The 18,772-nt window shown below is 49.9% G+C and overlaps 1 protein-coding gene across 1 annotated transcript; it reads left to right on the top strand.

The window, feature by feature from the left end:
* Positions 1 to 279: 279 nt before the first annotated feature.
* Positions 280 to 16,034, top strand: LOC133355125 (forkhead box protein L2-like). Its single transcript, XM_061572478.1, has 5 exons — positions 280 to 362; positions 4,186 to 4,367; positions 5,550 to 5,619; positions 9,094 to 9,229; positions 11,046 to 16,034. Exons 2-5 carry the CDS (start codon positions 4,224 to 4,226, stop codon positions 11,509 to 11,511), a joined length of 816 nt encoding a protein of 271 aa, XP_061428462.1. The 5' UTR covers positions 280 to 362; positions 4,186 to 4,223; the 3' UTR covers positions 11,512 to 16,034.
* The last annotated feature ends 2,738 nt before the right edge of the window (positions 16,035 to 18,772 follow it).

Raw genomic sequence — 18,772 nt, 5'->3', positions numbered from 1 at the left:
GTGATTGTCTCTCTGTGATTGTGTCTCTCTGTGATTGCGTCTCTCTGCGTCTCCTCTGTGTCCGCAGGGCGCGGGTCCCACGGGTCCCTACCCTCTAGGGGGTCCCCACTCCTCGGCGTCCCCCTACCCAGGGGGGCACCCGGCCACCGCGGGGTGCGGAGACGGAGGAGGAGGTGGAGGAGGTGGAGGAGGAGGAGGTGGAGGAGGAGGAGGTGGAGGTGGAGGAAGTGGAGGAGGAGGTGGAGGAGGTGGAGGAGGAGGTGGAGGAGGTGGCTCTCCCATTCACGGGGGGCAGCTGGCCCCTCACCGGCACCACTCCTCATCGCCCCAGCTGCTGCCCCCGCCAAGGCCAGCCAGTGCAGGTGAGGAGGCGATCGCAGGTGATAGGTGAGCGCAGGTGAGGAGGTGAGCGCAAGGTGAGGAGGTGAGCGCAGGTGAGCAGGTGAGCGCAGGGAGGAGGCGGATAACCACGCCTGGTGCCACACAGGGGCAGCTGTGTGCAGGTGGGGGGGGTCCCCTAGGCTACAAAATAAACTTACAGCTGCGTAGTGAAATGACTGAGACGTGAAGTCTCCATGCTGCTCTAGAGGGTAGCAGCAGCAGTGGTGATGATGTTGATGATGTTGTGGTGCAGCAGTGATGATGATGTTGATGATGTTGTGGTGCAGCAGTGATGATGATGATGTTGTTGTGGTCTATGGGTTTACTATAGGTTCTCTATGAGCAGTGTTGAGTCTATGGGCAGTGTTGAGTCTATGGGCAGTGTTGAGTCTATGGGCAGTGTTAGTCTATGGGCAGTATTGAGTCTATGGGTAGTGTTGAGTCTATGGGTAGTGTTGAGTCTATGGGTAGTGTTGAGTCTATGTGCTGTGTTGAGTCTATGGGCAGTGTTGAGTCTATGGGCAGTGTTGAGTCTATGGGTAGTGTTGAGTCCATGGATAGTGTTGAGTCTATGGGCAGTGTTGAGTCTATGGGTAGTGTTGAGTCTATGGGTAGTGTTGAGTCTTTGGGTAGTGTTGAGTATATGTGCTGTGTTGAGTCTATGGGCAGTGTTGAGTCTATGGGTAGTGTTGAGTCTATGGGCAGTGTTGAGTCTATGGGTAGTGTTGAGTCCATGGATAGTGTTAGTCTATGGGTAGTATTGAGTCTATGGGTAGTGTTGAGTCTATGGGTAGTGTTGAGTCTATGGGCAGTGTTGAGTCCATGGATAGTGTTGAGTCTATGGGTAGTGTTGAGTCTATGGGCAGTGTTGAGTCTATGGGTAGTGTTGAGTCTATGGGCAGTGTTGAGTCTATGGGCAGTGTTAGTCTATGGGCAGTGTTGAGTCTATGGGCAGTGTTAGTCTGTGGGCAGTGTTAGTCTGTGGGCAGTGTTAGTCTATGGGCAGTGTTGAGTCTATGGGCAGTGTTAGTCTGTGGGCAGTGTTGAGTCTATGGGTAGTGTTGAGTCTATGGGCAGTGTTAGTCTTTGGGCAGTGTTGAGTCTATGGGCAGTGTTAGTCTATGGGCAGTGTTAGTCTGTGGGCAGTGTTGAGTCTATGGGCAGTGTTGAGTCTATGGGCAGTGTTAGTCTGTGGGCAGTGTTAGTCTATGGGCAGTGTTAGTCTATGGGTAGTGTTGAGTCTATGTACAGTGTTAGTCTATGGGCTGTGTTAGTCTATGGGCAGTGTTGAGTCTATGTACAGTGTTAGTCTATGTACAGTGTTAGTCTGTGGGCTGTACGTATGTTTAACTTCTTTCGCACCGTATGTGGCACCCACCGTACTAATTGGAGGCGCGTGGGGAAGGACAACCAACGTGCACAGTGAACGAGGGCCATTACCCGAAACGTCGCCCATTATGTACTTATCCTATTAAGGCCACACACGCGCGTGCGGTGCTGTTGTGGATGCTGTTGCCGCTGCTGCTGTTGTTGTTATTCACAGGGAGCGCGTTAAGTTGTTGTTGTTGGACTGTGTCCATGCATCGCCACCACTGGGATTTTTGCACACAGCGTTGTAATACGGTGGGTTTTTTCGATTTAAAGCTACGTGGGGTAGGGAGGGAAACACAGACACACAGACAATCGTGTAAAAGAGTTCCAAGGGCTGGTTTCAACATCCACTGTCTCATCAGCAGAGTCGGGCTCGCTTGAAGCCAAGGCTGGCGAACTGGCAGATGTTTACAGCCAAGGGCTGAATTTCGATTTAAAGCTTTCGTGACTGCAGGGATTCATCTTCTTGATTCTTTCGGTAAAGTCACGTAGAAGGGAAATAATAAAATAATAAAAATAAAACATAATAAAATAATTCTCACCACGTTTCGGCCACAACGCAAGCAGCCGTCCTCAGGTGGAGAACAGGTCTGTCATTCAGACGCTGTCTCCCCGACAGACCTGTTCTCCACCTGAGGACGGCTGCTTGCGTTGTGGCCGAAACGTCGTGAGAATTATTTTATAATGTTTTATTTTTTTAATTTTATTATTTCCATTCTACGTGACTTTACTGAAAGAACCAAGAAGACGGTGTTTTTTGTTTTCCTGGAAGATTTGCTGGTTTATCCCAGGATGTTTCTGTCGCTTTAAGATGTCCTCTGTTCATATTTTGTCTGTTGCGGTTGCTCCCGACTCAAGAAGAGCCACGTGTCTCACAGGGCTCACGGGGCCATACCTAATAAATGAAAACTTAAAAAAACTTGAAAAAACTTGAACCGGCAGCCATCGCCGAACGATCTCACCGTGACATCGTTTCGGCACCCCTCGTGGTGACACGCGGTACTGCATCACCGTCAGCGTCACCGCACTTTGCGTGTTGTGATGCCTGCGGTCTGTGACCACAAGGGGGCGGTCGTGCAGCTGGGTCAGCCCGCTGCGAACCCGCCCTCCCGACTCGCGTTCCCGCTCACGGCCACCAACACCCGTTGACGATTATCTGGAACCGGTCCCGGGCCTCCCCCTAGGTCGACTCAGCCTCAAATGAGTACCTGGTGCGGTGTAAACATTGCCACTAGGGGAGAGAAAGGCGGTCGGGCGTGGTGCTGGCCACCCACATGCTCATGTGCCGTGCCGGCTTTCATAGGTGCTCGCTAACAGCACTTGCCCCGACAGTCTGTTCAGGCTACACGGGGGATCTTTGTCTTTGTCTGTCACCACGAGAGGGCATTGTCGCATTAACAATAGGAACACGGTTCGCATGAAATGCCCCTTTAGTTATTGCCGTCATCTTCACCGTGACCAGTGTGGTGAAGTATGGACAAACCCCCCCCCCCCCGCCACCACAGCCCGCAGCTGCGTGTGGAGGCTGTCGCCATCCAGCAGTGGAGTGAGGGACGTGGCCCTGTGCCTCTCTAAGACTGGTCAACAACAACAACAACAAAAACATTTCTGGCCTGGACTTTTGCAGCTGTTTTAGATTCATTTCAGGGTGCTGATTCCAAATCTGCGGGGCTCGGGTTCAGGCGGCGAGCGGCTGGTGGGGTTTAACGAGGGCACAGGGCTCAGATTCATCATTATTATAATAATAATTATTATTATTAATGAATTATTATTATTAATTATTATAATTAGACTGGTCAACAAAAAAAAAGTTTTTTCTGGCCTGGACTTTTGCAGCTGTTCCTAGACTAATTTCAGGGTGCTGATTCCAAATCTGATCTCAGATTTCCTCTCTCACATCTCATTTTTATGCTATCGGCATACCCCATTTTCATTGATTTTACCTGAAATTAACTCTGTCACTTATGATTGCAAGTTGTTGCCAGTCAGTGACTGCTTTAGTGTTAAAATATGGTGCTGTATTTTTAGGATAGTATGTTTATAATATCATTTTATGTAGATATCCACATTTATTTAATACTTTTCTTCTGCAGTTTTTATTGAAAATGCAATATTTGATATCTCAAAAAACCTGATGTGATAGACAAAAACTGATGCCAGATTTGGAATCGGCACCCTAAAATTACCTTAAACCCGTTGGAATACCTTATGCCAGAAAAAGTGTGTTGACCAGTGTAATTCGTCCGAGGCGTTTGTTTGAGGACAACCACCTAGGAGATGGAGCGGTGACAACATCGGCAGCCTCCCGCTGGATCGCTTCGTCGCGGGATCGTGACACGTGGCCTTCGGGAAGGCCTTCATCCAGCAGTGGATGGACCATGCGTGACGATTATGACGATGATGTCACGTGCTCAAGTCCCTTTGTTTCCCCAGGCAACGGATATTTGGGCGCGTCCTCGCACCGAGGCATCATGGGTAGCGGCCCCGCGCCGGGAGGGATTCTGGGAAAATCTGCGACTCCCCCCGGGACGGGATTGGCTGCCGGAGGGAGGAGGCTGGACTCGGGCAGATCGCACGGACCAATGGGCAAGCAGCCTGCCATGTCCCTCATGCTGGTGAGATCGCGTAGACGAGCGGCACTACAGCGGTCGACGTTTTTGCCATTTCCAATGCTGCGCGAACATGTTTGGAACATCTTCTTGGTTCTTTCGGTAAAGTCACGTAGAAGGGAAATAATAAAATAATAAAAGTTAAACATAATTAAAATAAATTCTCACGACGTTTCGGCCACAACGCAAGCAGCCGTCCTCAGGTGAAGAACAGGTCTGTCGGAAAGACAGCGTCTGAATGAAAACAAAATTTGGTTAGCTTGTGTTGCCTCCGAAACGTCGTGATTTTTATTCTTTTATTTTTATTAATTTTAATTTCATTTTTTTACCTACGTGAAAAAACTAAGAGTATGTCCTCGGGAGCTCTGGATGGCGCATGCACACGCCGTCCAGATCCCGTGCACGGATCTCACACCCGGCAGCCACTCCAAATTCCCCTCGTCGTATCCCCATTATCACGGCCAACCCCCGAGCGGCGCAAGCTGCTGTTGGTATAACCGCCTGTGTTGCGAGCTGTGATTGCTGTTGCTTTGAGTGAGTGTGTCTGGCACCCGGCGCATCTACCGGTCATCTCTATCAGCCGACCCATGGCACCTGCTGGGTCTGTCCCGAGACCTCATGCACCTTGCCTGGCACAGGCCCCGTGGTGAGGTACCGTCACTTAGTGGCGAATGGCGGGGTGTTCGTATTGGTGTAGCACCGCATGCCCAAGCAGCTTCTGTTCGGCCGGATAGATGGGGGGCTAAACGGGCAAGGCACTGGCTGGAGAAGAGATGGAGTGATGTGGTACAGGAAGATGTAGAGCTGAGTGGACTTGCCGATGAGCGGTACCAGCGGTGTCAAGATCTGCCTCTGTGGAGGAGGCTCGTGAAGGACGCTACTGGGCAGTTGGAGGCAGTCGCCCTCCAGCAACAACGGAGGGCGGAAGAACGACGCTCACAACAACGAGCGGAGCGCCGGGTGGCTAAAGCACAGCAATTTGGCACAGTAGGAGGCACAGCTGGTGCCACTGCCAGTCACCTCTGCCAGTCAACCCCTAGCACCTGGGTCTGTCCTGTGACCTCCTGCCAGCGGGCCTTGGACACTTCACATGGCCTCAAAGTGCACCTAGGCTGGCACAAAGGGCCGTGGTGGCGTCAGCGCTACTTAGTGGTGAACGGCGGTTGTTGTTGTTGTGTACCTGTTCAGAACCAGCGGGTGAGCTGTGGCCAAGGAGTGCAGGGGCTCATGTCGGGATACGCGGGCAGCTACAGTAGTGGTGAGTGGCTGTTCACGTGTTCACACACGCGCACACACGCGTCAGCACGTGAACACGCACGCACACGTCAACACTCATGCGAGCACACGTGGACACGCACACACTCGCGCACACACGTAAACACGCACACACTCGCGCACACGTGAACATGCACACGCACACGGGAACACTCACACACTCGCGCGAGCACACGTGAACACGCACACTCACGTCAACACTCGCGCGCACACACGTGAACACTCGCGCAAGCGCGCACACACGTGAACACGCACACTCGCGCAACCCTTTCTCCTATAAGGCCGCGGTCGTAGTTGTTGCCTTCCTGAACTAAAATCGCGTGATCATAAACAAAATATAAATATGGGGGGTAAAGCACGGTCCGCGATAACACGTGATATGCGTAATGCAGGGACGAGCAAAGACTGAGGGCACGTGGGGTAGCGTCTAGAAGCATCCAGCAGCATTCCAGGGCTGCAACGCAGTTCCGTTCACTCGACCGCGTTACATCCAATTCGCATTCCCTGTTATAAAAGAAAACGTGCTCCCTAATGCATTCATCATCGCGTTATATCAATCCAATTCGCGTTGTGAAAACCACGCGTTGACGCAGAATGGAACCATGAGGTTGACCGGGGGGCATGCGAGGATTGAGGAATGGTGAAAGCAGCGATGGGGGGGTGCGTAGTGATCAGGAAAGGGCTACAGGGGAGGGTTGAGGGGCGAGGGGAGGGAAGAGGAATGGGGGGTGGGGAATAGGTGTTGAGGCTTTAAGAGAGGAGCGGGAGGAGGTTAAGGAGGGGGAATGCTTCGTGTACAGGGAATGTGTTGAGTCTATGGGCAGTGTTGAGTCTATGGGTAGTACTGAGTCTATGGGCAGTGCTGAGTCTGTGGGCAGTGCTGAGTCTACGGGTAGTGTTGAGTCTATGGGCAGTGTTGGGTCTATGGGTAGTGATGAGTCTATGGGTAGTGTTGAGTCTATGGGCAGTGCTGAGTCTACGGGCAGTGCTGAGTCTGTGGGCAGTGCTGAGTCTACGGGTAGTGTTGAGTCTATGGGCAGTGTTGAGTCTATGGGCAGTGTTGAGTCTACGGGCGGTGTTGAGTCTGTGGGTAGTGTTAGTCTATGGGCAGTGTTGAGTCTATGGGCAGTGTTGAGTCTATGGGCAGTGTTGAGTCTATGGGCAGTGTTGAGTCTATGGGCAGTGTTGAGTCTATGGGAAGTGTTGAGTCTATGGGTAGTGTTGAGTCTATGGGCAGTGTTGAGTCTATGGGTAGTGTTGAGTCTATGGGTAGTGTTAAGTCTATGGTGCAGTGTTGAGTCTATGGGTAGTGTTGAGTCTATGGGCAGTGTTGAGTCTATGGGCAGTGTTGAGTCTACGGGCAGTGTTGAGTCTACGGGCAGTGTTGAGTCTGTGGGCAGTGTTGAGTCTACGGGCAGTGTTGAGTCTGTGGGTAGTGTTGAGTCTACGGGCAGTGTTGAGTCTGTGGGTAGTGTTGAGTCTACGGGCAGTGTTGAGTCTGTGGGTAGTGTTGAGTCTACGGGCAGTGTTGAGTCTGTGGGTAGTGTTGAGTCTACGGGCAGTGTTGAGTCTGTGGGTAGTGTTGAGTCTACGGGCAGTATGAATGTTGAACTTCTTTCGCACCAACCGCGTTAATCGGGAGGTGATAAGAGGGGGCGAGATCTTGCGGCGTGGTGCCGTCACCGTCAAGCGCTGAGCCCCGTCTGCTCTCCGCTGTGTCGCCCGCCGTCGCGTTCCAACAATCTTGAGGGCAAGGAAAACATTCCGAGCGCAGACGAATCGTCGGACTGGGGCTCATCGGACTCGGGACCACGTGCGGCAACGTTGCCACTGCACAGAGGCCACGACCGCGACAAAAACGCGGAGCGGCACTGTCCCGTCGCTCGCAATCGCGACGCCAAGCAAAGCGATGCAGCAATAAGCATTATTACAGCTCGCGATGTAGCAATAAACATTATTAAAGTTCGTGATGTAGTAATAAACATTATTACAGTTCGTGATGGAGCAATACAAATTATTACAGTTCGTGATGGAACAATAAAAATTATTACAGTTCGTGTGCGCCTATACATCGAGGAGTACACATCACAGTGTATACGTCGCCGCGTACACGTCACAGCGTACACGTCACAACGTACACGTCATCACGTTCACGTCACAGCGTACACGTCACAGCGTACACGTCACAACGTACACGTGACTGCGTACACGTCACAGCGTACACGTCACAGCGTTCACGTCACAATGTACACGTGACTGCGTACACGTCACAACGTACACGTCACAGCGTACACGTCACAGCGTTCACGTCACAATGTACACGTGACTGCGTACACGTCACAACGTACACGTCACAACGTACATGTCACAGCGTACATGTCACTGCGTACACGTCACAGCGTACACGTCACCACGTACACGTCACAGCGTACACGTCACAGCGTACACGTCACAGCGTCCACGTCACAGCGTACACGTTACAGCGTACACGTCATCGCGTACACGTCACCACGTACACGTCACAGCGTACACGTCACAGCGTACACGTCATCACGTACACGTCACCACGTACACGTCACAGCGTTCACGTCACAGCGTACACGTCACAGCGTACACGTCATCACGTACACGTCACAGCGTACACGTCATCACGTACACGTCACCGCGTACGCGTCACAGCGTACGCGTCATCACGTACACGTCACAGCGTACACGTCATCACGTACACGTCACAGCGTACACGTCACCACGCACACGTCACCACGTACACGTCACAGCGTACACGTCATCACGTACACGTCATCACGTACACGTCACAACGTCCACGTCACAGCGTACACGTCACAGCGTACACGTCACAGCGTACACGTCACCACGTACACGTCACAGCGTACACGTCACAGCGTACACGTCACCACGCACACGTCACCACGTACACGTCACAGCGTACACGTCACCGCGTACACGTCACAGTGTACACGTCACAGCGTACACGTCATCACGTACACGTCACAACGTCCACGTCACCGCGTACACGTCACCGCGTACACGTCACCGCGTACACGTCACAGCGTACACGTCACCGCGTACACGTCACAGCGTACACGTCACCGCGTACACGTCACCACGTACACGTCATCGCGTACACGTCACAGCGTACACGTCACCACGTACACGTCACAGCGTACGCGTCACAGCGTATGCGTCACCACGCGCGCGTGCTCAGACACGCGCGCGTGGGAGCGGTGGCACAGCGGTGACGGTTATCTGAACAGGCCCTGGGGCCTCCCCTAGGTCGATTCGGCCTCGAGTGAGTCCCTGGTGCGGCGTGTGAACATCGCCACTGGGGAGACAAAGGCGGCCGGCCGCGATGACTGCCCGCTGTTGGCAATTGCCCCTCACGGTCTGCAAGCCTACACGGGGGATCTTTACTTTGATTCCGCCGCGTGTGTTTCAGACTTCCTGCTGTCCACTGGCGAGCTGTCCCCGCTGGCTGGGTTCCCCTCTCCCCCCGGGGGGCCTCACGTCTCCGTGCCAGGCTGGGTGCACACCCAGCAGACCTCTCACAACCCCGCGGCGCTCAACACCCTCGCGTGAGACAACGGAATCCCAGGCGACTCACGCAGAGACCCGTAGACTCACATAGAGACCCGTAGACTCACACAGAGATGCGTAGACTCACATAGAGACCCATAGATGCACATAGAGACCCACAGACTCACACAGAGACCCGTAGACTCACATAGAGACCCGTAGACTCACACAGAGACCCGTAGACTCACACAGAGACCCGTAGACTCACATAGAGACCCGTAGACTCACATAGAGACCCATATACTCACATAGAGACCCATATACTCACATAGAGACCCATAGACTCACATAGAGACCCATAGACTCACATAGAGACCCATAGACTCACACAGAGACCCATAGACTCACATAGAGACCCATAGACTCACATAGAGACCCACAGACTCACATAGAGACCCATAGACTCACATATAGACCCATAGACTCATATAAATACCCACAGACTCACATAGAGACCCATAGACTCACATAGAGACCCATAGACTCACACAGAGACCCGTAGACTCACATAGAGACCCACAAACTCACATAGAGACCCGTAGACTCACATATAGACCCATAGACTCACATAGAGACCCATAGACTCACATAGAGACCCATAGACTCACATAGAGACCCACAGACTCACATAGAGACCCATAGACTCACACAGAGACCCATAGAGTCACATAGAGACCCATTGACTTACTCAGAGACCCATAGACTCACATAGAGACCCATTGACTTACACAGAGACCCATAGACTCACATAGAGACCCATAGACTCACATAGAGACCCACAGACTCACATAGAGACCCATAGACTCACATAGAGACGCATAGACTCACATAGAGACCCACAGACTCACATAGAGACCCATAGACTCACATAGAGACGCATAGACTCACACAGAGACTCATAGACTCACATAGAGACCCATAAACTCACATAGAGACCCGGAGATTCACGGAGACCCATAGACTCACACAGAGACCCATAGACTCACACAGAGACCCGTAGACTCACATAGAGACCCATAGACTCACACAGAGACCCGTAGACTCACATAGAGACCCATAGACTCACACAGAGACCCATAGACTCACACAGAGACCCATAGACTCACATAGAGACCCATAGACTCACACAGAGACCCGTAGACTCACACAGAGACCCATAGACTCACACAGAGACCCGTAGACTCACACAGAGACCCGTAGACTCACACAGAGACCCGTAGACTCATCGAGGTCCCGAAATGTCACACGATTTAAATATTGTGCTCCATTAATGAAACAATTAAACATTCAATGTATTGTCTCTGCGGAATATAAACAACATGCCAAAGGGGCGGGGGGTCGGGGAAGATCCACTGGCAGCCAATAACGATGATGACGACGATGACGACGGTGATGACGATGACGACGATGATGATGACAATCATGATGACGACGATGATGACGACGACAACGATGATGACGATGATGGCGACGATGATAATCACGACGACAATGACGATGATGACGTCAATCATGACGATGATGACGACGATAACGACGATGATGATGACAATCATGATGACGACAATGACGATGATCACGACGATGATGACGACGATGATAATCACGACGACAATGACGATGATGACGTCAATCATGACGATGATGACGACGATAACGACGATGATGATGACAATCATGATGACGACAACGACGATGATGACGACGATGACAACGATGATAATCACGACGACAATGACGATGATGACGTCAATCATGACGATGATGACGACGCTAACGATGATGACGACGATGCCGCTTGTCCTCCCGGTGCAGGTCGTGCGCCAGCAGCCTGTCCCACCACCCGGCGCTGCCTCACCACATCAGCATCAAGGCCGAGCCGCAGTCCCCACCACCACCGCCGCCACCGCCACCACCACCGCCACCACTGCCACCACCGCGGGACCTCTCCACCCCGGCCACGCAGAGCTCCTGCCGCTCCTCCCCGGTGGCGCCGCCGCAGATGGCGCCGCCGGCTCACGCCGCCAGCCTGAGCAGCCCCGGGCTGGGACCGGCGGGGTTCGCAGCGGCGCGCTCACCCCGCGGTGGCGGCGATTCGTGTGATGAAGATCGGCAATACCACCATCAGCACCAGCAGCAACAGCACCAGCAGCAGCAGCAGCAGCAGCGTGTCCACCAGCACCACCAGCAGCAGCAGCAGCAAGACCTCCGGCACCCTCCGTTTGACGACTGTGAGGCCACTGCGGCGAAACGGGTTCATCTGGACGTGTGGAACGTCTGATGGGATGACCGATGGTGTGAAGGGAGGGGGGGGGGCGACCCCAACGGGAAGCCTCCGTGTAGACAGGACACTGTCTCCGACCCCCCTCCCCACTCCCGTTTTTCTCAAAAATCCACGGGGTGGAATTGTTTAATTTCTCATTTTCATTTTCGAGAGTTTGCAGATTTAGAAGCGGCTCAGAGGTCACGTGCTGAGCTGGCGCCCGATTAGAGCGTGGGTTTGAAATCCAGGATATGGCCGCCCTGTGATTAAACCAGGTTCTCAGGTGTGGTCTCAGCCTGGTCCACCAGCGACTCGGGTAGGGACCCATAGACTGAGTTAGACACCCATAAACTCACATAGGAGACCAATAGACTCACATAGAGACCCATAGACTCACATAGGAGACCAATAGACTCACACAGAGACCAATAGACTCACACAGAGACCCGTAGACTCACGTGGAGACCAATAGACTCACACAGAGTACAATAGACTCACACAGAGACCTGTAGACTCACATAGGAGACCAATAGACTCACATAGAGACCCATAGACTCACATAGGAGACCAATAGACTCACATAGAAACCAATAGAATCACACAAAGACCCATAGACTCACGTAGAGACCAATATAATAGCATAGAGACCCATAGATTCACATAGACACCCATAGACTCACATAGGAGACCAATAGGCTCACATATAGACCCATAGATTCACATAGAGACCCATAGACTCACATAGAGACCCACATAATCACATCGAAACCAATAGAATCACACAAAGACCAATAGACTCACGTAGAGACCAATATAATAACATAGAGATCCATAGATTCACATAGAGATCCATAGACTCACATAGTGACCTGTAAACTCACATAGATACCCCTAGAATCACATAGAGACGCATAGACTCACATAGAGTCCAGTAGACTCACATAGAGACCGTAGACTCACACAGAGAGCAATAGACTCACACAGAGACCCATAGACTCACGTGGAGACCCATAGACTCACACAGAGACCAATAGCCTCACACAGAGACCCGTAGACTCACACAGAGACCCGTAGACTCACACGGAGACCAATAGACTCACACAGAGACCCGTAGACTCACATGGAGACCCGTAGACTCACACAAAGACCAATAGACTCACGCAGAGACCCATAGACTCACACAGAGACCCATAGACTCACACAGAGACCCATAGACTCACACAGTGACCCATAGAATCACACAGTGACCCATAGATTCACACAGTGACCCATAGACCCTCATAGAGACCCATAGACAAACATAGATCCATAGACTCACACAGAGACCAATAGACTCACACAGAGACCCGTAGACTCACACAGAGACCCGTAGACTCACACGTAGATCCGTAGACTCACACAGAGACCAATAGACTCACACAGAGACCAATAGACTCACGTGGAGTGTGCAGACCCATATACTGTACTCACGTAGACTGATTTGCGATGAAATCAGCTTCTCAAGTGGAGCGAGTTGATGGTTTCAGTCCATTCCCTAATGTCTGCACGCAAAACATAAAAACCCGATCACGTTCAAATGTCTTTTTTAATTGGGTGAAATTCCGAGCTCTGAGAATTGAAAATATTTCCGCTTTGACTGCGGCGCGGCGGGTACGGGTTAAGAGAGAGGTCAACTCGATGCGACCTCGGTAGGCAGTAGCCGCCCCGACCCCCGTGGTGACATCTCCAGCCACAGGGTCACCTGCCTCTCGCGATCTCTGAGAGGTCCCGATGGTCACCCCAGGGGTAAGCGCTAGTGTAGCGGTTAGCGCTACGCTGCGCTATGAACCCGGCGACACGAGGTTCGATTCCCACTCACCGCCAACACCAGTGACGATTATCTGAACCGGTCCCGGACCTCCCCTAGGTCGACTCAGCCTCAAATGAGTACCTGGTGCGGTGTGTAAACATTGCCACTAGGGAGACAAAGGCGGTCGGGCGTGGTGCTGGCCACCCACCCCCTCGTGTACCGTTCCGGCCTTCATAGGTGCTCGCTAACAGCACTTGCCCCTACAGTCTGTTACAGGCTACACGGGGGATATTTGTTGTTATTGCGGTTCTCTGCCATCACGTGGTGATTCTATTCCAGGGTGGCATCGATTCTCTCAGAACATACGTTACAGTCTTGTTCTTCCACAACGCGTTAGTACAGGGACTGCTTTACCTACGAACACTCGACTTACGAAATTTCAGCTGTTCAGACCGAGAGTCGTAATTTCAACCGCCGTACAATATATGGTGGTGGTGGCATCTACATCGGCAGAACATGAAGAGGCAGTGGCATCTACATCTGCAGGAGATTAAACAACTTTTAAAGCCATTCCCCATGTTTAATGTACATGCCGCACAACACGTTTGAAATCGACAGGAGTAAAGTTGGACTTATGAACAAATCGACTTACAAACAGACCTCTGGAACCTAACTCGTTCGTAGGTAGAGGAGTCCCTGTGGTTGTGTTCCCGAAGAACGCCACGTTATGGAAAAATCGCGTTATCATGAATAATATATAACATAGGGTAAAGCACAGTCCGCGATAACACGTGAGATGCGTACGCAGGCCGAACAAGGACTGAGGAACGTGGGGTAGCATCTAGAAGCATCCAGCAGCATCCCAGTGCCTCGTGTGACGCTACGCCGAGACAGCCGTACAAACCGCTTACTCCTACTCGCGCTGCGACGTAGTTCCGTTCACTCCATCGCGTTATATACAATTCGCGTCCCGCGTTACAAAAAGTATACTGTTACCTAACACATTCATCGTCGCGGTATATCCAAATCGCGCGATGAAAACTACGCGGCGTTATAGAACAGACTGTATGTTGAACTTCTTTTGCACCGTACATAGCCGACCGTGCTAATCGGAGATGCAATATTGAGTCTATGGGTAGTGTTGAGTCTATGGGCAGTGTTGAGTCTATGGGCAGTGTTGAGTCTATGGGTAGTGTTGAGTCTACGGGCAGTGTTGAGTCTATGGGTAGTTTTGAGTCTATGGGCAGTGTTGAGTCTACGGGCTGTGTTGAGTCTATGAGCAGTGTTGATTCTATGGGAGTGTTAGTCTTTGGGCATTGTTGAGTCTATGGGAAGTGTTGAGTCTATGGGTAGTATTGAGTCTATGGGCAGTGTTGAGTCTATGGGTAGTGTTGAGTATATGGGCAGCATTGAGTCTGGGCAGTGTTGAGTCAAGGGGCAGTGTTGAGTCTATGGGCAGTGGTTAGTCTATGGGCAGTGTTGAGTCTATGAGCAGTGTTGAGTCTATGGGTAGTGTTAGTCTTTGGGCATTGTTGAGTCTATGGGAAGTGTTAGTCTATGGGCAGCATTGAGTCTGGGCAGTGTTGAGTCTATGGGCAATGCTGAGTCTATGAGTAGTGTTGAGTCTATGGGTCGTGTTAGGTCTATGGTGCAGTATGCCATCTATGTATGTTGAACTTATTTCGCATGTACGTAGCCAACGGTGCTAATAGGAGGTGTGGGTGGGGAATAGGACAACAAACTAAACGCAAAAATCGGTTCTAAAGAAGTGAGTATCGGAGGGAAGAGCGTTCCAGACAGCCGCAGAAGTGCCTCTGAAAGCACCGGGCGATACAGTGACCCGTCTTCCTCCGACGGTTCGCCAAAAGCTCTCGCCAATAAGACTCCAACCCTCGGTCTCTTGAAACCAACTTGAAACTCGGGGTTGAGCGGTTACTTTGCTTCAGACAATCACTGAAAGAAACTAAGGCCATTCCAGTGTGTGCGTGTATGGTATGCGGAACTTTTTCGCAACACCACCACCGTACGTTGCCAAACCGTGCTAATCGGAGGTGCGCGGGAATTGGAAATTTCAGTTTTCAGTTTCATTCATTAGGTATAAACCTATGAGCAATGCGGCTCTTGACTCGGGTGCAACCACAACAAACAAAAACATGAACAAATAACATCTTAAAGTGACTACACGCAACAGACACATCCAGGAAAAAACAGCAAAATCGTCCGGAAAAAGCACCGCACATCAACGCTGTGTGCAAAAATCCAAGTGGGATGCAAGTCAAACAATAACCACCATAAGACAATTTAGATCAAAGTTATCAGGCTAACTCTGTACTTCAACAAACAAACATGGCTAAACCAAACGTTTTCTAAATCACCAAAATAAAGCTATAAAAGCAATGTAACAGTGATCATAGGAACTGTGATTCAAATTTAACAATAAACGATATACATAACATGTACGACCAAACTTTGCAGCCATAGCTGGCATCATGAGTCACTCCATAACAGCTGGAGTATCAGTAGCAGTATCAACATGTTTCAATGCACCTTTAAAGATCAGCACACTATAATCAAAACTCAAGGTCATACTTTGCAGCGGACATCCGGAGCGACATGAAAGCTAAATGCAAAGATCAGTTCTGAAGAAATGCGTTTGTCAATCTAGAGCAGTGGTTTTTCTTAACCTGGGATGCCCCACGCACCCTTGGGGGTGCAAGATGCCCTCTCTGGGGGTGCGAGACATGGCCACATGATAATTGGTTGTTTACCCTTCTATCTGGCAACAAAACTGACACCTTTTTTACAAGGAGTCATGTTTGCATAGACCACAATACCTGCAGCCATAATGCAAACAAAAAACATAACTCTGATAATATATACACTGTCCTTGAGGTTGATTTGTTTGCATTATGGCTGCAGGTATTGTGGTCTATGCAAACATGACTCCTTGTAAAAAAAGGTGTCAGTTTTGTTGCCAGATAGAAGGGTAAAAAACCAATTATACTTTTTTACTAGCAAATGAGGTTCCAATGGTGTACATGGCCACATGTTTTTAAATCCTTTATATTAAGTTCGCTTGCTTGCTTACGACCGTGCAAATCTTTCGGTCGTTTTTTAACCCACTTCCCGTGATCCAATCGAGCTGACATTTTCCACACAGACTCGTTGTGCGTGACAATTAATGTTCGTGAAATTTTTTTTCCAAAATTTTACACTCTTTAGGAAAAAAAATTTAAATTTAATTACCAATTGCTTAATGGTGCAATGCAATCATCTGACCCATAGGTGGCAGCCATCTCAAGCCAGAGGACGAGAGGACTCTAGCCGCCACGCATATAAAGGATTTATAGTGAAAAACTTTGTTTTTACGGGTTATACTTGTTTTAAAGGTAAATCATCCAAAAACAAATTAAGCACGGGCACGTAAGTACAACCACTTTCATCTTCTTGGTTCTTTCGGTAAAGTCACATAGAAGGGAAATAATAAAGTAATAAAAATTTAATTATAAACATTAAACATAATACAATACAATTTTTAAATAATAAAAATAAAACATAATAAAATACAATTTAAAAATAATAAAACATAATCAAATTAAATTCTCACGACGTTTTGTCCTCTTTCCGACAGACCTGTTCTTCACCTGAGGACGGCTGCTTGCGTTGTGGCCGAAACGTCGTGAGAATTGTATTTTATTATGTTTTATTATTTTATTATTTCCCTTCTACGTGACTTTACCGAAAGAACCAAGAAGATGAATCCCTGCAGTCACGAAAGCTTTAAATCGAAATACACCTACTTTGTTTCATAAAACCTGTGTGTTAACGTTGTACCTTTTTTACGATTGAGAATCAAAGGGGTGCAAGGCTGCAATAAAAGTTAAGAACAACTGATCTCGATGATGAAAGCAACTTGAAACTCCGGGTGAGCGATTACTTTCTTTCAGACAATCTTTGAAAGAAACTGCTATTTATTTGCTATTTTATTTTTACCAGGTAAGGCCTCGCTGAGTTGATACGTAGCTCTTCTTCAGAAGCTGGCTGGCCACCACAAATGACAGCTCAACGAAGTGGGCTCATCATCATCATCATTAGGTGGGAATGTATAGCAGCCAAATACTCAGAAAGCGTGACGCTGATTCTAAATGTGGAGGGGAAAAATCCGGAGGACCTGGAGAAAAATGCACGCGACCACGGGGAGAGAAAGACACGCAAACTCCAAATATACAGCAGCAAGCGTCTGGGTCGGGTTCGAACCGACGACCTCCTGTTAGACCAGGCGAGGTAGTTAACATCTCCTAGCCACCGTGATCATGATGAGAGAGACACGCAAACTCCAAATATACAGCAGCAAGCGTCTGGGTCGGGTTCGAACCGACGACCTCCTGTTAGACCAGGCGAGGTAGTTAACATCTCCTAGCCACCGTGATCATGATGAGAGAGACACGCAAACTCCAAATATACAGCAGCAAGCGTCTGGGTCGGGTTCGAACCGACGACCTCCTGTTATACCAGGCGAGGTAGTTAACATCTCCTAGCCACCAATTAAGGCCATTCCCAGTGGTTACAGGAGAGGTGTCGCAGGTTAAGGTTTCAGGGTGAAGGTTTGTGCCCTTCCAAGGCTACCTTCAACCCCATCCATCCTGGCCTAGAGGGGCACCACCACCACCACCACCCCCAGTGGCAGCCGTGGCTAGGGAGGCCACCACGGTCGATGATTACCCCCAGAGAGAGGGGACTATGGAGTTGATCGTCTCGGGATGAGGCATCGTGGATGGACCCTGAGTGGTTGGCAATGGCTCTAGGGGGATGGTTGGGGAAGCCTTCATCTAGCAGTGGATAGAGCATGGATGATGATGGTGATTAGGTATGGTGTAGTAGTGTAGCTAGCGTGGGGAGCACGGGGCGGCTGAGACGTTTTCAACAACAGTTTAAATATAACAACTTCTTGGTTCTTTAGGTAAAGTCACGTAGAAGGGAGGACAGCTGCTTGCGTTGTGGCCAAAACGTCGTGAGAATTGTATTTTATTATGTTTTATTTTTATTATTTTATTACTTCCCTTTTACGTGACTTTACCGAAAGAACCAAGAAGATGAATCCCTGCAGTCACGAAAGCTTTAAATCGAAATATAACAACTTGTTTAAACTCGGGGTTTTAAGAATTGTATTATTTTATCGAACATGCTTTCATTAACGTTCCACGGTTTATTTTAATTAAATGTAGAGCACCGTTTTGGGGAAGTCCCCACCTCTACCGATTGCCAGCAACAAACAGCACTATTATTAAAGTTTGCAAGTGGCATAGGAACTCGTTTTAAGTGTTAGAGGAAACACTGTTGCCATGGAAACGCCAAAGCCTTAGCTAGGCCTGAGGAGTGCAACAGGCCCGTTGCAAGAGACAAGTAGCGTCAACGTTGCTAATGTACAACGATTACGATCTACATACATTTGTGTACTTTATTTTCACACCATTTTTATTGGGTGTTTTT

The sequence above is a fragment of the Lethenteron reissneri genome, chromosome 1, assembly GCF_015708825.2.
Source record: "Lethenteron reissneri isolate LAM-NWPU_2019-01 chromosome 1, ASM1570882v1, whole genome shotgun sequence".
Classification (NCBI taxonomy): Eukaryota; Metazoa; Chordata; class Hyperoartia; order Petromyzontiformes; family Petromyzontidae; genus Lethenteron; species Lethenteron reissneri.
This window is presented reverse-complemented; position numbering and strand designations above follow the sequence as displayed.